Below are 22,078 nucleotides of genomic sequence, written 5' to 3'. Positions count from 1 at the left end.
AAGCTTAAAAGCTGTATGCTTTTCCTTGAACCACTTTTTGAAGAGGGATACTAACAGGGAAGAGATGAATATGGAACAGTTATTTTGTATGTCAACTTCAGCAGATATGAAGCAGGCAGGGTACAAATTCAGAGTATAAGCTGTGTTAACTGTTACTGCTAACACTGACATAACACATGGAAAGGTTTAAGAAAGAATCTCTGGAGAAGGAGTTTTTAGACTTGGAGCAGACCTAAAATAAATGCTACTTTAGTTGACCTAACACATCATAACTTTGGGAAGTTGTACAAGCCTAATCCTCTAATACCTGGAGAACGCTTCTTACAGGGCTCTTACAGAAAGATCATGCTGCAGAAGATTAGATTGATGGGATTTTATCCAAGTAATTTATCAGTTTATGTTACTTACAAAGATAAAGTCAAAAGAAAACCTTGACCTTGCATTATCGATCTTCTGCCTCATAAAAATTTAAGCAGAAGCTGTAGACTTAAAGCAGCTTTTGTTCATCAACCAGCATTACACTAGAGTGGCTAAACTTTTCAAATTATTTTTCTTTTAAAGTTGAGAGTTTAAATAACAGCAATTATTTAACTATCAACTTCAATGATATTTTAGCCTACCCTTCCCCTCAGCCTTAGCCTAACATTAGCATGGTACTGACTACATGCTTATGACTGAAGAGGCTATTTTAATCATTGGTAGCCATAAAGCAAGTATTTGTGCAACATTGGAAGTGAGAAGAGGCTTATGACTGAGTTTTATGAAGCTATGGCACCATTTTTCCACAATGGATCTTCACAAAATCATGAAATAATTATGGTACTTCAACTATTGATGGTACGAAGCCAGCAGTGTGAAAAAGTCAGTGATGTGGAGGAGGAGAGCATACAGTTTTAAACGTTACACAGTCAACACTTCATCATCATAAACATTAAAGATAATCCTTAAGCTTATTCTAAGCATCAAGGCAGACTTTCCCTTTCCCAGGGAGAAGAGAGAACACCATTAACAGAAGTTGCATCCAGCTTTTAGAAAGCCTTACAGAGTACAGGAAGAGCCAAGATGAATTTAAATTACTTATTTTGATACCAGTTGACTTCAGTTACCTAAAGCTGTTTGTGAACACAGACAGTGAGTGCCAGATAAATAAAGTTTAATGTGAAATGGTAAGTAGTATTTACATCCCTCTCTGGAAATAGAGGCTAGAGTTCAGGATGTGCACGCAAACTGTAGTCAAAGAACCGTTAAGGGTAAGGCCTACCATTTCAAACTCAAGCACCCATATCAGAAAAACATTATTTATTGTTTAAATGCATAAAATGCTATTTATAGTGTATTACATCATTAATCCAGTGATTTTGGTTTAAAATATACAATTAATTAGTATAGAATGCTGATATCCCCCACCCTCCGTGACGAAGTGGTTTTATTTGGAAGTTTTTGTCTCTGATGGATTTTCCCCAGTATCTAGTGTCTTCAGCAATCTGAAGAGGCCAGCTGCTTCTCTTATCCGACTGAACTCAATGCAGAAGGCTTGCACCTCTATAAACAAGTCCTGTACATTAATAATTTTGTTTCTGATTAAAGACTGAAGGAAGACACAAACAAGACGTACCAGGCGATTCTGAAACAGAAGAGAGACAGTTTCATAATGCACATAAAGGTTGGCAACCAAGTTTGTTGGCCCTCAGCAGCGCAACAATCTGAACTGAGATATTTCAGCAGTACTTTAGCTACAGCAGTAATCTTTTCCCCAAGCTCTGTACATGCTGCCCATGCTATTCAACCTCCCACATTACTATCGTATTCAAAACTGGACTCCCCTGCTTTATAGTACTGTACTGATGGATGCAGGAGCTTCCAAGATTAATCCCATGCACAAGTAAGTACCAGATTACAGAATACAAAAAACGTACAGGGCACGTGTACAGATGTAAATGTGAATAAAAACCCAGGAGACTTGTCATCACTAGGGACACCATTCTTGCTTAGTCTCATTTTCTACAAGTAACACCATAAAGAAAAATGAGCAGGTTTCAGTCTCAAAACTCAGTGGTCACGCAGTTAAAGACACTCCAGCTAGGGAACGACAGCTGCAGAACTGATCCCAAACATTCTTAACTGGAAGCACTCCATCACTGAATTGACACATGGCAGTATTGCTGTATCTCAGAAGGAAAGGCAGTGCCGGGGATGCTTAGTCCAAGAACACGCCACAGAGCTTGTGGCTGTGAGCTGCAATTCCCTGCCTGGTCCAGTGAAAAGATGGGATCTCGGCTACATTCCTCCTTCCTAGGGGCTGCTGAGGTAGCACCTTGTAGAGCACATGGAGAATTGTGAACTGGAGACCTAGGAACTGGCACCTCAGGTCTGTCAGACACAGACCCAGTCACTAACCAACTGCTCGTGAGACCGGGATGAAGGCAAATAAGTAGTCAACGATTTTTAGAGGAACTAAGCTCTCTAAAGTTTCCTACCTAGGCCAAGGAAATTAAGAAAATGAACAAGTTGTTTCCCTTGCTACAGTCAAAATGCATCATGTGTTCTCGGCAGCACAAGGACTAGTGACAAGAGTAACTTCAATAATGACATGAAACTCAGAACAAGAGTAAAACTGCGAGGTGTTGGCTGGTTCCCAAACTCTGAGGATTGTGCTTCGCTTACTTCTAATCAGAGTGTTTTTGAATGGGGCTTCTCAAACAAAACATCTTGTGTTTCAGCTGCTGTGAGACCTCATAGGTAGTATTAACGTATGTCAGATCTCACATGCCTTGCATGCTACTTGGTGATCAGTATGTGTTCCTTGACCCTCTTTTTTTGTCCCATGGGCCAGAAGCACAGCTGCTCTACGATCTCGGCACTGTCCACCCACTCCGTGAGCATGTTCTCAGCTCTATTTTTCTCCTCTGCTATTCAGCAAGTCACAGATCAATGCATCCATGCATTTCTGGCAAAGTCCCAAAGCAGAGAACTATCAGCAGCCACCAAAAACTAACAAATGGTTAGTCAGCATCTGGAAGGGTATTTAGAACAAGACAGAGGGGATTTTCCTGCTGTCTAAAACCACACTGAACCTACATCCTGTTCACTACGTGCAGTTTTGGTCTCTGCAGCTGAAGGAAGCCAAAAAGCTTACGGGAAAGTAATGGATGCCTTGCACAAATCTGAATTGGCTGCAATCCAGTATGGAGAGGAGAAAGCTGAGGGAGGAATTGGTCAGGACTCAAAGCCTTGTATAAACTGAACATGGAACTGTCCTTCACAAGAACATATCCAAGAAAACAAGACCTACTTGGTGAAACTCATATATAATTTTAGGAGAAAAGGGAAGTACTTCATACAACATGTAGGTAACAGCTACAAGGAGGATTAAAGATCCTTGAAGTGGTGACAACTTGTATGCTGGTACTGAGGAATTAAGACTGGCTTGGGAATTAGGAAAGCAAAAAAGAAAAGGGGTTTTAGGTCTTAAAGGAGATCTGAAAGCTGCTATAGGTCAGTAATAGCGAAAATTGAAGGGCAAAACTTCCACGAGTTTTGTAACATCACCTCAAAGGATGGAACTGGTGGAGACATGTGGAGGGAAAAAAAAGCTCAAAACTAAGTAGAAGACAAACATCTCACACTAGGGGTAAAGAAAATGCACAGTGAATGCCAGATAAGCTTTTTGCACTTAAGCACCTGAGTCATAAAACTGTAGCTCTGCCAGGGAGAAGTGTATGATATCTGCATCAAACCAGAATAGTGGTTACCTGTGGAGTCTTGTAGAAAGGTGAAAAAAACAACCATTAAACACTATAAAGAATTGTATAGTGCATTAAGAAAAAAAAATACCTTTGAAATAAATTATTCTGTCTTACTGCTTCTTTACTGCTCTCACCCTTATAAAGTCTCAGCACTTATTACGCAGAGCAAGATGCTGGACCCTTTTTCCTGACCAGCTGAGCAGAGCACTCACCTGCATATATTTGTCTTTAATCTGTTCACAGGTAGAGATGCAGTTGGAGATATAAAGATGAATAAATTCAGGAGGGAGATCAACTGCAGTAGTAAGCCTGTTCAAATTAAAAATATCCAATGGTTTATGTAGCCAGAAATATTATGATTCTGTTGCAGAACAGATGAGTTAGACCTGTGATACTAGTTTATTCCTTATCATGTCATACCGAGCTGATTTCTGAGAGCCTTCACAGACATAATTCTAAACATCTAGGTTTCTTAGGAATCAAAATCTTTCTTTTAAACCCAACACAGTACAGAAGCTAGATTAGATTTAGTTCGTAGTATGTTTGATATACCTACAAAGACCTGCTATATGTTACACAAATGTGTCAACAATACAATTTCAAATTTAAGAGGAAGGTCTCAAGCTGTCTGAACACCAATATTCTTCTGCAGTAAGCACCACAATATGATTTGGCTTATCTGCATCTGAATTTCAGGTAGCCAATCTAGATGCTCAGCTCCTTCCTGGAGTATACAACCCACATAACTTTTTTGTGTGTCAAAAGATCAGTTCCATTAGTCTTTCAGATCCAGATTTTAGTCCTAAAAACTGAAACAGCTTGAATATCTGGAGCTCAAATGCAAGAAACCTTGACTGGATGAATGAGATTCATGATGCACAATGATCTCAGAAGCTTCTTACTGCAGAACAATTGGAGAACTATGGCAAAGAATGGCATTCATCTATTTCAAGGGTTAACAGAGCGGACAGCTATTTGCTGTTTAACAGTGTTGATTACTGAAGTATCTGAGGTACCGCTGTTTCTTGAAGAAGTGCTACAGTTCCTAAGTTATAGATAACGTTACATATTAAGTGTAAAACTGCCATAAAATTACAACAGAATTAGACTAAATAAACAAACCAGTCCCATCTTAAGCAGTAAAAGGCATGGCAACAGGGAAATTTTAGACATTTCAGTTCCAAGTTTTTGTCTTCTTTCACTTAAATAATTACCTCTAGTGGTCATTTCACAGTTCAAGAGGTTTTTTCTATGGTAGTTCCGCTGTGGGAAAACCAGCATGCCTGACTGGTGGTCCAGCTACCCCAGGCAGGAACAAGAACTCTTTTCCTACCACTATTTCTCCCTGTTGCAGCCATTATCGAAACCTTCAGGGCAGTAACCACCTAAGACTGCACCATGGGAGAGGCATATATGTCTCTTTTGTCAAGTGATATTTGAGGTACGATTCAACTCCTCTGCAAAGGGACTGCGGAACGAGGCTGGTTTGGCAGTCCACATTCAGTAATTGCCAAGAAATGGAAGAAAGTAGGAACGATGTTCTCTGGTGGTTTGTGGGGATTAGCTGTCTGAGAAGTTCCCCCATTTAAAGTGTCAGCATTCCATTAAGAAAGTGGGGTCTATCTGTATGCAGAAGTTATTTCCAACAAAGACAGGGCAAGAAAATAAAGCAGGATGGCTATTTAACAATACCACCTTTTGACCACTTAATCTGCATCAAGAACACAAGTTCTTTTTAAGCAAATACCTCCTTTAAATACTCTTTGGAACTGAACATATCAAACAGTGTAGTAAAATGACTTTCTAATAATTACCACCTCCAGCTGGAGCTACCTACACTACAATGTGTTTGCCCATTCTTCCTCATGTAGAAACACTTTGCTAATATCAAGAGTAACTCTGGTTTGTTTGTTTTTTCTTTTGAATAAGCCTCTCCATTCTTGGAGCAGGGGCTAAAAAATTAAACTAGAATAGCATCTGTGCAATGAATGTGCTGTGAAATACAGTATGTTATATATTAAATTTTATATCAGTTATATATATCTCCAACATCTAATTTATTCTTTCTGCTGGGAAGTAGCATTTTTTCCCCTGTTAAATTGCAGTTTTGATGATGCTAACAGGAAACAGTATTACAGTAATATTCTCAAACTGCACCACAGTAAAAAAGGAACTTGGAAATTGGCAGCTTTCTCTGCACTGAGGTTGTTCGAGAGATTCAATTCTTTATTACCAATCCAAAGCTAACATTACAAATTGAATCTGGACCAAAATAAGCTTGTTTTTTCTTTAACTGAAGGCAAAAAGCAAGTACAGCCTTTATGAAAGAAAAAGAAAAGCCAGAAGTTGCAGAAAGCTACCATTCCACAGCACTGTCTTCCTCTGTGAGATTAGTTAGGACACACTAAGTCTTACTATTAAGAGTATTCAAAACAGAGACAAAACAATCAGATAAATTGAAAAGGAAATGACAGTTTGGTGCTCTTCTCTTTCACTGTCATCTGACTGATTTTTTCAATTCCTGTTATTTCTGTTACTTTTGGAATGCATCCACCTACAGCCAGGCCCACAATCAGTTACTAACTGTTCAGTAGATTGTCTTTATTTCGTAAGTTTCCTGAAGTACGTTAGATTTGAGAGAGTACTTACCGATTTACAACTTCCATTGAATGTAAGGACATGTCCATGTTGACCAAGACAGAAAAATACTCTGTTATCTGACTAGACTGCATCAGTTTGAGCAGCATTTCTATAGCTACTAAAGGATTGTTTTCAACAAGGTCTGGCAATTTGGCAGGAGTAAGACCAATATGGTAAACGAGCTTGGGGTCCTTTTCCAGTTCTCCAAGGAGCTATAAGGAAAAAAAAAAAGAGAAGTCTGAATTGTTTTCTTTTTCCTTAACTATTCACATTGCTGGCTGAAGCTATAATACATGTCAACAACAGGAGAATTATAAGCCTTTCGACATCTCTACTGAAACACAGGTTTAAAAGGTTAAAAAAGAAAAATGAAAGAAAAAAGTCATCCTCCTTTAGTTTTCTGTCCAGCAGAAGAAACCTCAATTTCAAGTTCACTGTCATCAGAATATCAGAAAGAGTTCTTTAACTTAAGTGTATTTTATAGTGCTAGCAAAACAAATATAAGAAAAACCCACTGAAATAAAGGGGGTGATATTACTAAATTGAGCAAAGAGTCAGTGTTGGCATTTCTGAATTCATTTCTCATTGAAAGCTTCCATAGGAGCAGGAACAACTGTGTTATCAAAAGACTTTCAATGCAGAAAAATATCGGTACCACTGATCAACTTAGCTACATCCACCCGTTGCTATGAAGTTTTAAGATTTCTCTCATTCATACAAACCCAAGTCAAAACCCTTGGGTTATGACAATTAAAAATACCGAATCAGAACACAGATCTGAATTAGAAAACGCAGATCACTTTAATAGAAAATATGTAAATCTAACAAACAGCTTGTTAGAAAAGCAATTTAAGGAGAAAACTGCATGACACTTACCTGTGTTTGCTGTGGGGAAGTCAAGGGACTTTTGAAAGCTTTTGCCATGATTCTTTTTATCTCAACTCCGGTGCTGTTTTTAACACACATTGATTTATCCCACTGAATCGTGTGATCTGGTTCTATTGGATTTAACCATGCCAATTCATCCTCACATATATGGAGTGGAGGCGGTGGTCGAATAAACTCTGGTCGAAAGTGACCTAAAAAGGCAACAACGTGAAACATTTTTTAAACTTCAGGTATTCAGTTTTATTTCAGTACAATAAAGCCCCCAAAGCCCACAATTCTTTAAGCTTTAGCACTGGGAAGAACATTATGATCTTCTTTCCCTCCCAGACAGACATTTATTCCTCATTTTTAGTGATGCTGTTACATCAGCCTGGATTTCCTCTTGGATCAGATCACTAAGTTATTGCTTCTGCCATCAGAGCATGGCCTTTTTCCCTTGCCCACTAACTGCTTCCTGGAACAGGAATGCAGATATTAGTGTAGGGGACTAAGAGCTGAGAGGCATCAGACCCAGGTTTTTAGCCAACAGGTAACACAGGAAACAGCTTGAAGGCACACTCGAGATTTTGAAAAGCCGGGAAATATGAATGTCATGGAGTGATCTGAAGATAGTTTGTTGCAGTTCTGCACTGTTTCATTCATATTCATCCCCATTTTATACTTTGAAAATACTTTTGAATCATATTATCTTTCATCTGGAGAAGCGTAAGGACACAGCACGTCATGAGTTACAACCACAAAGATGTGAAAATGCGCATACTTTCTATAGGAGGCTTTGGTCCACTCACTAAGGCTTCAGTGATCTGGGAGGCAACAGAGCTGTCAAAACCGGAGTTGGAAGAATCTGGGTCAGGATCGCTGAGGATGCTGGGGAAGCTGGCCTTGCTCTGCGTTGGCAGCTCGGACTGGCGTTCTGAAAGAAGGTCAGGCAACAATATTAAAGCATAAAATTGAAACGGAGATGCCCAGAATACTAAAAGTAGTCTGAAACAATCAGCTTTAGAGCAGAGCTAGCTTAAAAATAAGAGGGAACAACATGAAATTTAACACTGTCAGCTAGTACTCAAAATGCCAATCTGACAGGAGAGGGACAGAAGCATGCAGCAGTGATAAAGATGAAAAAAATGAATCTGAAATGTAGTCTTGACTTTAGAAAGGTAAGCAACTAATGTAATCTGTTCTTAAAAGCAAATTAGTGGATTCACATGATACTCCTGAAAGAGTTCAGATAATGTATCTAGTTTTGCAATCACTTCTCAGAGCTGGGAAGTGAAAAATCTGCAGAGCTACATTTACACTCTGCTATGATAAGGGTCACACTAGAACTGAAGTCAGCTATTCAGATTTAGCCAACACATCTCAGTGGCGTCACATAAGCTACTTTTGCATTTGCTGTCAAGTTACAGCAAGTGCTTGGAGGAGATGGAGTTTAATTGATGCAGGATTCTACACAAACAGGAATTATAAAGCAGTCCTGTGGAAGGGTCCATTTAAAGCCCAAATTACAGAACTTAAGCAAGTTACAGAAAAAATTATCAAAGACACAAAAATACTTGCCAAAAAGAAACTATTGGGCTCAATACTCAAATTGTCAGATTTTAGGTGTTGTTCTGGCAGAGCCTATCACTCTTCTGCATCCGAAGACTTAAGGGCTGACCTTCTGTATTCTCTGTATTTCTAAGAAACCATGTTTTCTATCACTTTAGCAAGATTAACCCTCAAGTAATTTGAAGTCCAAAATCGCTGGTCCCACATGAAATTAAACACTGCTTCTTATCCTAACTGAGTGTAGTGCTGACAGATTCAGCGTAGGATCCCTATCTCTTTCAAGCAAAGTGTGCTCGCTCTTTCTCGTGCAGCCACAAGACCCTTCACAGCTTCCCATCCACCTGAGCTCTACTTCATGTGACTGTGACCAAATCTTTGAGAGATGTTTGAAGTGAAATTCCTGCGAGTGTCAAAAGGATCATCAAAACAAAGCATTACCTATTGCTAGTTTCTTTCAGGGCTTTCTGTCCTATTTTATCAAATTACTTCAGACTGCGCAAACATTTATATATACGCTCACTGAAGTAGCACAGCATGGTATGTTTTTCTGTTAAATGCAGCTAGCATGCTTTTCACCCGTTTTGAAACAAATATTTTTTGAAATAAAAATGAACTGTTCTATAAAATAGATCTTCTACTTTATAAACCGTTTCAAATTCCAGCTTTCATTCAGCCCCCAAACAGATTAGTTGATTCAACGAATCAAATTCACTGAAAAAAAAAATATATATAATCTATTGGGTGTCTTTTTCCAGTCTTTTCTTTTATAATCTAGAACTTAAATATTTCAGTCGATAAAAATCACTGATTAGTTTGTATCCCCATAATCTCAAACCACTAATGATGAAATTAGAAAATGAATTAGAAATGAATTAGAAATAGAATAGGATGAATTAGAAAAACAGAAGTTTAAGACACACGCTAATTCAGAGGCTTTAGAAGCCTCTGTGAGCCCTCACTGCTTCAAAAATTAGTTTCAGTTAAGCAAAAGCAAGAACTGAGACCAGTAAATTAGAACATGCTTATTTAACTGGAACAAATACAGCAACTTGAACTAACACATTCAAATTAAATAGTAATAATAATAATAATAAGAATCTGAATACAATCACTTAGGTTCCCATACGGAGGTGTCATGTCTTGCCTACCTTCCCCCCCCCCCCCCTTTTTTTCCCTGTTTAAACAAGTAACAACAAACTGTCTGATTCTTAACAGAAAGCCCTACAATGTATTACAAACTCAACTTTCAATACAGGATAATTACCCTTCCGTCAAATAAGGGTCAGCAAACAAACACTCACGAGCACTTTGCCAAAGTCACTTTCTACTAGCTGCAGGGACATGTCACTTTTGCTACAGTAACACACTAGATCAACAAAATCAAGTTACAGACACAAAGCCAGAGCGAACACCCTGAAAACCAGAGGGAGAATAGAACAAAGCAAGTTTTAAAACTGATTCCCAAGATGCTCTATGCCAACATTTTACACTCAACAGAAAAAAAACAATAATAATACAGCTCCAAGCAAAGTTGTCACAATTAAGTTCAAAAAACAAGCCAAGTACTTTTTTTCCCCCCACTTCACAAAAAAAAAATAAAAAAAATAAAAAAGAGATAGATACACTCTTTGAAAAATTTTTACGCTTTCTAAATAATTTGATTTGGCAAATATATTCTAAAGCAGCTCAAATTCATCCTGTTCTAAACAGCCCTGAATTCATCTCAGGGCCACTATTTTGAGGTGCTACCACAACTTAGAGCTGTTAAGCTTGGTGAAATGCATGGGAAAATGATGTAAATACCACACTCCAAACATTGTTCCAAACATTGTATCTAAGAATCTATCATAATACAACATTTATGCACTGTAAACAGCATCACTTCATCCTGCATCAATAGGAGACACACAGTGAAGACTTTTGAAAACTTTACAGACTTCCTGAAGCATTACAGATAGACAGACAGGAAATGTGGAAATGTCACAATTATTAAAAGAAAAAAAAAGAGCTGTCCTCTGAAAAAGTGACTAGAAAGCAGGCATTTCTTCTAGGGAGCTACAGCTAGAAGTCTGAGAAATACAGCATTAACCTTTTTCAGATGTACTTTGTTTTGTTGCACAACTCCTGCAACAGCTCATAAACAGTTAATTATGCATGCTGCTTATTGAGTTATGTAAATAATGATACAAGCACATCTCACAGGGCTCAATTTGGCGAAGCATTATTAATGGCTCTGTACTGTACTTAAAGCCATCAGTGTATTGTATTTAAAAAAAGGACAGAATAAATGCATGTCCTAAAGCAACCACCCCTACCAATACAGTTTTGAGGTTCTCTGCACGTTTTAGCTTTAACATGACACAATGCAAACACAGTATCAAGGGCAAAACAAACAAAAACAGATGAAAAAAATCCAGGTTTTGTTAAGGCACGATGTATGCCTTATGCTAAAGTCACAAGTTATCTGAAATTTCAAGACTCTGAACTGACAGAAATGTTCTTTCTGTCACAGCCAGGATGAACAGAAGAACCAGAAGGGTTTGTTTTTCCTCTTGTCAGTATGCTAGGGTATTCAATTTCCATTTTCAAAAGATCCTGCAGTCTAGAAATAGCAGCTGAGGACGCTGCAGATCTGTACACCATGAACATGTGACAGTGTATCTGAGCATAAAAAAAATCATTGGCAAATTCTACATGAAAATGATAGGACCAAGATACGAGCGTCTGGCAGAAAAAGCCTAGTTAGTGCCTGACCTCATAGAGGTAGGCCACAATGTTCAGGAACAGAAGTGGGATGGCCAGTTTTGAAGTAGTTCCATTTGCACATGCCTAGGAATTCCCCCCCTTCTAAATTGGCAACTTGTTCCTGACAATATTTGTTTCAGAGTAGTTCCAGATGTGACTCCCCAGTCAACATGATCAGAACAACCATGTTCCTGGTCCTTTGCTTCTTCTGTCATCATATCGTGCTACCTTTTAACTTAGGAAAGGGTCTCTTTGTCAGGGACTGTAACGACAGGACAAGGGTAATGGCTTCAAACTAAAACAAGGCATATTTAGATTAGATGTTAGGAAGAAATTCTTCAGTCTGAGGGTGGTGAGGCCCTGGCACAAGCTGCCCAGAGAAGCATGGATGCCCCATCCCTGGAGGTGCTCAAGGCCAGGCTGGATGGGGCTTTGGGCAGCCTGGTCTGGTGGGAGGTGTCCCTCCCCGTGGCAGGGGGGTTGGAACTACATCATCCTTAAGGTCCCCTCCAACTCAAACTGTTCAGTGGTTCCATGTTAAAGCAGATCACCTACCACTCCTGAGCTAACACTGTAAAATCTAAGTTCATTTTAGAAAAGCAAAGACACTATTGTAGTAGCCAATCTCATACCAAAAATACTGCAGAGGGGAAAAGGAACAAAAATACACCAAAACCTCTCCAAATTTTAGATGAAAGTCTTTCAAAACTTGCAAAATGTTCTCATTTTAAGGCAGTGACAAATGTGCTTAAAAAGCTGCTTGCTAAGTGCGATAAAATAGCTAAGACATAATCTGTGCTTGAAAACTATAGAGCTTAGTCCAACTTTTTCCCTGTTTAGGATAGACAAATGTTTCCTCAAGTAACTCAAAGCCAAATGACAGTTCACATTTCCATCCACAGCTGAACCACAGCCACAGCTCTTCCTTACCTGCTAATGCCAGCTGAAGGCCACTTATGTCCACCGACTGGGCCATGTTTCCTACATCCATGGACGCGATCTGTCGAGGAGTCTTCTTGAACAGCTCTCTAGGGGGGGCCAACATCAGCTGAGAGAGAAAAAATTTCTCTGGAGGAGTTATAGGAGGTAAGAAGCCTGTGGAGACAGAATGAAGAAACAACCCATGTTTTTCATGACAGTAACATCAGTACTTTACATATTTGTTGTGTACAAAGGAAAATAAAAGGCACTAAAATAAAATGCAAACTAACAAGTGAATTTTCATGAGTATCAATCATTAAGGTTGGAAGAGACCTCCAAGACCATCTGGTCCAACCAGCCCCCTACCACCAATGTCACCACTGAACCATGTCCCTAAGCACCATGTCCAGCCTTTCCTTGAACACCCCCAGGGACGGTGACCCCACCACCTCCCTGGGCAACCCGTCCCAGCGCCTGACTGCTCTTTCTGAGAAGAAATGTCTCCTCATTTCCAACCCGAACCTCCTCTGGTTTCCCAGTGTCACGGCCCTGACCCCCCTGCGGGCCGGATCTCACCGGAGAGCGGCGTCCGCTCCGCCTCATCCCCGCCGCGCTCGGGCGCGGGGTTCAGCAGGTGGGCGAAGACGGCGGCGAAGGGGTTGGCGGCGAGCGGCTCGGTGCGGTACATCTCCCAGAGCAGGTAGAGGGCAGTGAGGCGCTGCGCGGGGCTGGGCAGCAGGTCGGGCTGCTGCAGCAGCAGGACGAGGACGGAACCCAGGCGGAAGTGCTCGGCCTTGCCGAAGTAGTGGTGGAAGGCGCTCGACAGGCCCTCGAACGTGCTGCCGCCCGCCTCCTCCGACACGATGCTCAGCAGGCTCGACAGCTCCTTGGGCGACAGGCTCATCCTGCCGGCCACCGGCGGCACCGGCACCCCCCCGCCGCTGCCGCCGCCTCCCCCCGCCGCCGCCCCAGCCTCGCCGGCCGCCTCCGCCGGGCTGCCCCCGCCCCCGGGCATCCGCCTCACGGAGCCCGGCCCGGCCCCGGCCCCGCCGCCAGGCCGCGGCGCCCGCTCCGCGCTTTACGGCGCGGCCGCGACGGAGCGAAACGGGGCGGGGGTGGGAGGGGGGAACGGGGACGGCTCCGGGGAAGGGACCGGATTGGTCCGACCGGCGCGGCGGGGAAAGGCGATTGGCTGGTGAATGGGGAGGGGCGGGGCCACCGCGGCCGTTAGGGACGTTGGGGCCGGTAGGGGGAGCCCGGAGGGGTGCGCGCGCGGTGGCTGCCGTTGGCCCCGCCCCTAGCGGCAGATTGGGGGGGGAGCGGGATCGTGAGGGGATTGGGGGGGCTGAGGGGGAGTTGCTCCTCCCCCGACCGAGATGGGGGCCCTGGGGGGCTTCTCCTGGCCATGGGGTGTCTACCTCGGCTCTTTTGGGCAGTACAAGTGTTAGACGTCTAGTTACATCTCCTCATATCTGGTGCTTTCTGAGAGAAAAGAAGCTTCCGTCCCAGGGGTATCACAGTCACAGAATAAATATCCCGAGCTGTGAGGGACCCGCAAGGCAACCTCTGGCTCCACACAGCACCACCCCAAAATCAGCCCCTGTGTCTAAAAGCACTGTCCAAACACTCCGTCAGCCTCGGTGCCGTGACCGCCGCCCTGGGGAGCCTGTCCCAGTGCCCGACCACCCTCTGGGTGCAGAACCTTTCCCTAACCCCCAGGCTGACCCTCCCCTGTCCCAGCTCCATGCCGTGCCCTTGGGTCCTATTCCCGCATCAGCACCCCACACAGGAGCAAAGGCACGCTCCAGGCACACGCTGACCAGCAAGCCAGCCTTTCCCAGGATTAGTGCCAAGAAGCTCAGCGAGCAGCCCTGCAACCTTACCTTGCCTCTGGTGTTAAGAGCAGGAGGTGTCGTTCTCCTCCTTTGCCCTGCCTACAGGGCATCCTGCAGGTGGTGCTCATCTGTTTCTTTCTTGATCCAGTTTAATTGAGATCTAACCACTTTGCTGGTGGGGTTCTTGGCAGAGCTGAAGGCAGACAAGCTGTAGCAGTGTGTGGCTGGAAGCAGGGGTCGGAGGAACATCCCTTTGAAGTGCAATGCTTGGTATTACCAGCTTGTCTTGTGGAAGTGCATCTTGAGAGACAGCAGCTCAGGGATGTGCCAGGCATAACGTGAAGAAGAGCTGAGGGCATGGCCTAGAGGAAGAGCTTTCTGTGGTGTACACTTGGAAGGTCCTGAGAACAGTCACTGCTTCTGCTGTCTGATTCCTGTGGTATCAGCGACTGGGTTCCCTCAGATGTACACTTCCCAAGTTGCACAGCCCAGAAGACCTTGGCTTTCTAGTTAGCCATTCTGATACAAGAGATGGGATTCAGTTTATAAAATAAATGGAAGGGTTGGTAGGGTTCTGAATACAAAGCAAGTAATGGATGGGGAGGAAAGCAAGATCTGAGAGGTGTAAAGGCTTCACACACACATATAGAAGATAAAAAAAAAAAAAAAAAAAAAAAAAAAAAAGTTATTGCTTTGGAAAGAAACACACACACACAGAAACAACACCAAAAACACAGGTTCTTCAGCCATGTGAGAGATGATCTAAAAACCTTCTTGTTAGAGTGAGCAGCTGCTCACTAGCTGACTAGATCACAGGGCAAAATACATGCCTAGGGTTGTAAAGCAAAAGGAAGAGGATGCCAGTGAGCTTTCTGCCATGGCCAGTGTGTTCCAGGAAACAGAGGTATCCTTGGAATTTGGGAATAACAACTGCAGCAAGGACTTACATTACTTACAAACCCCATCCAGCCTGGTCTTGAGCACCTCCAGGGATGGGGCATCCACAGCTTCTATGGACAACCTGTGCCAGGGCCTCACCACCTTCAGACTGAAGAATTTTCTCATAACATCTAATGTAAATCTCTCCTCTTTTGGTTTAAAACCTTTCCTCCTTGTCCTATCATTATCTGCCCAAGAAAAAAAAAATGTTTTCCATCTTTTTTATAAGCCCCTGTTAAGTATTGAAAAGCTACAGTGATGTCACCCCTGAGCCCTCTCTTCTCCAGGCTGAACATCCCCATCTCTCTCAGCCTCTCGTCATAGGAGAGGTGCTCCAGCCCTGTCCTGCTGAGCTGTAGAGAAATTGTTGCAGTTCTTTGTTCCTGACAGGGTTTTGGTTTGGTGGGGCTGAAGAACTATTGCAATAGATTGGGAAGGTGTAACCATGTCAGTGGTCTGCAGAGTGGAAAAGACTGGTTACTGTTCCTCTGTCTCTTTTAAACTTCCTACAGAGACCAAGGGACAAGGTTTGATACAAGGATATAAGAGACTTGGGAGAGTGACAACTTATTAGAGCAAAACGAGGTTTTCCTGGTAGGTGTTGCTGGTCTAAATGAAAGAAACCTCGCGTGAGCAGCTGTGACTATAAATGCCCATAACTGAGCACAAAACCATAAGATGCTGTTTATCTAGCTCAGCGTCCTGTCTGTGACTGGTAGCAGAAGCTTAGAGAAAGGGTCTGTCAGGGAAAGCACAGAATGACGCTTTCCCTGATGGCTTCAGAATATCATCTTCAGAATATCATCTAATATCATCAACATCATGGCTTCTGTCTATCTGAGGTTTAGGTACTTCCCGAGTCAAAGGTTGAATGCTCGTCATGGCAGTTCCCAGCCCTGATGAACTTTTCTTCCTTGAGCTCGTCTTCAGTGATTTATGAACCTGCTTGTATTTTTGGCATGTGTAAAGCACCGAGTCAATGAGTTCTGCAGTTTGAGAGCTGTGCTGTGCAAAACAGTGCTTCATTCTCCACTGTTTGTTGCTCATCATTCCGTGCATGTGCTGTCATGCCACACCTCTGTTGTTCCCCTCTAAGATAAAGCCACCCTTTGTGGAATCCTACTTCTGTCATCCTTGTTGCCCTTCTCTGCTTTTTCCACTCCTTTTCGAGAAGTGGGGCTTAAACTTGCATCCAGTATTCAACTGTGAGTGCCCCATAGATTTATACATTTATACACCTTTTAACAATGAGCCCTATTTATTTCTCTGCTCCTTTGAGCCCTATTTATTTCTCTGCTCCTTTTTCATGTTGTTGATCTTCTGGGTCGTGAACATTGACCTGACACTATACAAGAACTGTCCTCAATGACTTTGCTCATCCTTCCTCAGCAGCAATAATTAGGCAGCACCCACCACTCCAAAAGGGACAGTTTCCTTCTTTCTCCAGCCCACCCTCATTGCAGTATTTTATTTTGCGTTTATCAAATATCTGACTTCTCTGCCATTTAATTTACTCATTCACCATTATGAATTCTTCCTGCCAGTTTTATTTTTTACAGCCCTGAATGACTGTGTCTCACCAGGACACTGAATGTGTACCTGGGAAGGGTGCACACACACAGAGGTTACTCCTCTGTCTCACCTGTGCATGCACAAGTTCTGGTCACTGCTGTGGTTTCATGTCATTTCCTCAGTACAGAAATTGGGCTTGATGGTTTACAGTGTCTTGGGTTATCCCTGTGGCCTTTTTAAAGATTGGTGTCACACTATTTCTTTGCTACTGAGACCGTTTTGATCAGCAGGTTGCACACTGCAGTTTAGCATCTTCTTCCTTCAGCTAATACAAATCTCTCAAGTGAATCCCACCAGATCCCGGTGATGAATAATGTCTTATTTCGTGCATTTCATTTCACATCTCTTACATCTCTTACTCCACTGTGAGGCAGTTCTGACTCGTACCCTGCCAGTAAAGGTTCTTGTCTGGGAACAACTCCAAGATCCCACACAGAGATGCAAAGAATTCATGTAGCTTTTCCCCTATAGCCTCCTTCCCTCGATACTTTTGTATATTGTGCTCATCTGTTGGCTTGACACTGATCAGCAGATTTTCTACTCCCGGTGATCTGGCAAAACTTTTTGTTCATTTGTTGGGATGAAGCTTTTTGTTAGGCATGGCCATGCCTAAGATTGTGCACTAAATGAAGGGCAGTTTGCTGGGTGCTAATCCACACTCAAACGGACCTGTGGTCCTTCTGTCCAGGTGGACTTTTTTGTTCAGCCTGCTGCTAACACAGGCTTTGCTGAAGAAAGCAGAGCAGGGGATTTGTTGCAAAAAGGAGGAAAATGCTGAGAAAGAGACATCTGTCTCTTCTTTTCCTATAAACTTCAGAAATGCAATCTGCTCTCGGATAACGTACTTACTGGAACAATGGACATAAAACTGCAGAAATGGCCCTCAGAGCAATAGAAAAGTCTTCCCAATGACTGAGATAGCAAAAAGAACATGACTTACATGTGGCTAATGCAGGCATCTGAAATTATTTTCTGCAAATCGAGGGGTTTCTGGTCAGAGCAGGAAAGCTAACGGTTCAGAAGATGGAATATTTGATAGGAAGTGGGATGGGCACAAGCATCAGTTGACAAAGGGGATCCTGAAGTCATCATGATTTGAAATCAGATTGCCATTTCAGGGTAGCAGACATCTTAATCTAAGGAAAAGATGGGGGTAAAATACTCCCCAGGGGAGAAGTGCAGTAAATGTGATGCAAAAGAGGGTTTCTGTAACTCCACGAGGTGTGGTGTTCTGTGGGCGTGTGAGTGTGCTGGGTGTTCTTGGGCTCACAACTCACCTAACAGAGAAGCGAGAGTGTGTGATGGTAGTGGAGGCTCAAATAAAGGAGTTCTCAGCCACATCTAATTTCTGAAATCAACTTTATGAAACGTTTCACCCTGGGAGGAAGGCTGGGGCTCCAGCTACTGCAGTGGGTTGTGGGACAGCTGAGGTTCCCCAGCAGGTCCATCACCGCAGCGTGGCCTCCTGGTGACAAGGGACAGGTCCAGCTTGCTGCCTCTGCACAACAGGTCCTCTGGGACCAGGCTGAGCATATTCCGCTTCTTTTAGATGGCTCACAGAAGAGCTATTACGTACTCAATAAAAGCTTGAAATATACCCATCATCTTTATATTGTGCTTGAGTAAGGACCTCAGTAAACATCGTGCTTTGAGTTCCTAAAGAGGGATAAAGGGATTGGGGCTAAACTTACTGACTCAGGTTCTGTTTCTAACTCTGTCCTATTGACTCATAAATGCTAAGGTGGACACACAGATTTCAGACTAAAAGCGACACAGACAAACGGCTTTGGCAGATAACCTTTACCAGTACAGATAAACGTTACAAATTATTTGACTGCTAGCATGAAGTAGTTTTACCATTTTAATGGTCAGCATCATTTGAGAAAATTGTAATTGTTGCTGGAAAATTAGATCCCTAACCAACACATTTGTTTTGATTTCATTTGATTTCCTACTAGCAGGCAAAGCTAAGGGAAAGCCAATGCTGCAGAAGTTGCTTTTCCTCCTTTCCTTATTAAAATTGATTATGTTATTGTTCGTTATTGTATTTTAGATAAAAACACGGAACAAGAACTGCATGAGGGGCACTAGGAAAAAGGAAAAAAAGAAGAGAACTACTAATGAAGAAGCAATAAAAAAAGACAGTATTAGGAAGAAGAAAGAAAAAATGCAAAGAAAATGTATTCAATTGACTCGCTCCGCAGCAAGTATTTGAGTTTCTTCTAGCAAAGAGGCTGAGTACTTAGGCTGGGAAACAACTCCCACCAGAATATTCTTTATCCCACATTTCACTTGGGAAGAACATAGTAGGAAGGAATTAAGTCACACCTTAAAGTCAAAGGGGAAATTTAAACACTTCCAGATTGTTTTGTTTACTCTCACAAGGCTTTTCTCTCGTACACATATTCCTGTCCTCAATAATTGAAGTGACCCAGCCCATCTACAGTGTATTTTAAATAGCAACATTTACAAAAGGGGAGGGAGAAGGTGTGTTTTGTGTGCATCTGATCAACTGCAGATTCTTAGTGACTATTTTATCCTTCCTAGTTTGTCTCTGATTCAAAACACAAGATGAGACCACCAATGCAGAAACAGATTTTGTTATTCCTGGAGCAATCAGCAATGTTGGCGTGCTAACAATGCCTAAAAGCCTTCCTGAGTAACTGTACGAGAATGCATCTTCACTTGTTCATCAGAACTCAAAGTTGCCAAGGGATTCTTGGATATAACTCGAAGAGCGCTCAAGAAACACCTAAAATATCATTTTACAATGGCTTTGTAAGTGCTGAACCCTGGGTGGTTTAGAAATAAATGTGATTGTTGATGAATTCTTTAGCTACTGTGAATTTTACTGATACCTCTGCATTTTAAGCCACTTTTGAAATGTCAGCTGCTCATCCACGTCAATTCATGTTACTGCAATTACTTGGTTTCTCAAGTGTGTCAAACACTTCCAGAAGAGATGGAATTTTGTCCCTGATTAAAATGGTGAAACTGAGCAGGGTCATCCTAGCACATGAAAACAGTATACAACATGGCTTTTTGCACATATACGTGTGTATAGACCCTTAATCTGGCTAAGAAACACTTCTGTGATAACTCTGAAACATTTTCTCCTTGGCAAATGATTTGAAGCAAAATGATCTTTTCATTTGTACTTATATTTTTTTTTTCCTTACTGTTTAATCAGGGATAATTTAAAATCTGTCTGCAATTTGCAAATAGCTGAGCATGTGTTTTATGTGAAAACATTCAGTATATGCATTGCTCGGGAACTCTTCTCTGTGAACTCTGAGTGCTCAGCATTTATAATTTGAGCTATGCAACTGCACGCCTGCCTCAAATGGCACTATTTCTGTTCCCTGGCTCGATGACTGGATTTATGCCTTGTTTCGGTTTTCATCTAAAATCAATTTCAGTTGAATCTTTACCTCTGCAGATAGCATTGCAGGAGGAAGGGTTTTATGCTTAAGCTACAAATTTGAAGTCTGCTTTCCGAAAAAGTGTTCAATAATTCAGAGACGATTAGAGCTCTTGTCCAGGAAGTGGGACTTTCAAGTTCTGTTTCTTCCCCTGCCTGTAGGGTTTTAAACTCAAATCCAGGCAAAGGTTATTAGGAGCAGAGGGGAATATTCATCTCTGTCTAAAGTTACATTGCTCTGTTTACAGGAATTGAGGATTCACTGGAAGAAAAAGGAGAAAAGCAGAATCTGATGGTTTTAGTGAGAACGTGCTTGGTGAGATGCAGGATGGTGGTTTGTGTTCTGGTCCTGTGCCAGGAGCAAGGCAAGCATGCATTCAATGACAGTCAAGTATGAAAGCGCAAAAATATGTGTGTCAGGACTGGAAATCTGTTGTTCCTCTTGCCCGTTTAAATTCACAGCCATTGGGAGAGTCACTTCTTCCCATTCTTTCCCTTTAGAAAGAAAATTTCAGAAATTTAGAAAGGAAGTGCTCTTTCTCACACGTGTATATAATTGTATGTGTACATACTTGTTTGTTTATAAATGTATGTGCACATTTAAATAGCAGACCAAAAGTTTTTCATTAGAAATCTATTTCAGATAGGGAAGAAGTAGGTTAGGGTATCTGATGATGTGACACATTTCCACATGACATTTGACCGGAAAGAGGCTTGGAAATGCTGATTTTTAAATGTGCTTTTAAGACCAAATACATTCCTTTTGTGCAAGAAGGTAAAACATGTTTTTAGGTGTGTTATGGAGCACTGCGGTGTAGTGATATTTATAGACTAGACAAAGAGAGAACCTCAAATTGCAAAGACCCATTTATAAAATTATCTTAAAAATATGTGATGATTTTGTTTTCCTCCAGCAGTGGTGCAGCCCCACTGATTTGTCTGTATCCTCAGAGTTCTGCTTCATCCGTTTTATAATGTTCCCATATGTTTCCAGCACTCAGTGAGCTCCTTGCAGGGCTTCCTTTCCAACTGCCTACAAAGTTTCTCTTGCGACGGACTCTTTATTGCCTTCTAAGTATGCTGCACATTCTCAGAGCCTCTTGTTATTCATCCCATCTCCCATTTTATGCTGAAAGCTTTTAAATACATTTTAATGATGCATAACAGCAATATAATGAGCCTAATAGCATGCTATTGATTTTCATTTGAAACACTGACATTTGAACATTTCAGTAGCCTTTTAGCAGTGTGTATATTTAATGCGATTCAAAGACAAGGCAAATGGACCACAAGATCTGTCTACTAAAAAAGTCCACAGCCTCTATCTACTGAATGCACCCCCATCCTCACCCACAATCCGGCTGCTGCAATCAGCTGCATTAGAAGTATATCATTTTCAGTGTCTTTAAACAAACAATGTGTAATCCTTGGTACAGGGAAACAAAAGGGGAAAACACCAGATCACTGCATTAAGAAATTAGTCATGCAGATCCAGGCAGCGCTGTCAGCTCCAGAGTGAAGAGAGCTGCCCGAGGATGCTCTCTTGGTAGGAGCTGGTGGAGTTATGAGATACCCTAACTCAGGTTAAGAAAAACAAACAGAAAAATGAAACTGGCAAACATAACACGTCACCGTAAGATAAGACAACGGTTCCCTTTTGCAGAATAACTCAGCAGTTACATCCTAAGGAGAGCGCTGTTTTCAGGAGAGGTGTCTGAGAATTCAATGAGCAAGGTGTGCAGCACCCCGAACCGCCTCCATGTGTGGCTACCTGGAGGTAATGCTAACAGCAGTGTTGTCAGGCTGCACCAGCCATATATATT

At 42.0% G+C, this 22,078-nt stretch overlaps 1 protein-coding gene across 1 annotated transcript; it reads right to left on the bottom strand.

The window, feature by feature from the left end:
* Positions 1-1,282: 1,282 nt before the first annotated feature.
* Positions 1,283-13,503, bottom strand: CNOT11 (CCR4-NOT transcription complex subunit 11). The gene is made up of 7 exons (XM_035316374.1): positions 13,065-13,503; positions 12,498-12,662; positions 8,035-8,187; positions 7,263-7,465; positions 6,396-6,598; positions 3,959-4,055; positions 1,283-1,624 (listed from the first exon to the last, which is right to left on the bottom strand). The coding sequence occupies exons 1-7, from the start codon at positions 13,501-13,503 to the stop codon at positions 1,427-1,429; spliced, it is 1,458 nt and encodes a 485-aa protein (XP_035172265.1). The 3' UTR covers positions 1,283-1,426.
* Positions 13,504-22,078: the final 8,575 nt, after the last annotated feature.

This window comes from Oxyura jamaicensis, chromosome 1 (genome assembly GCF_011077185.1).
Source record: "Oxyura jamaicensis isolate SHBP4307 breed ruddy duck chromosome 1, BPBGC_Ojam_1.0, whole genome shotgun sequence".
NCBI lineage: Eukaryota > Metazoa > Chordata > Aves > Anseriformes > Anatidae > Oxyura > Oxyura jamaicensis.
The sequence above is the reverse complement of the archived record's forward strand: the minus strand, read 5'-3'. Positions and strand labels throughout refer to the sequence as shown.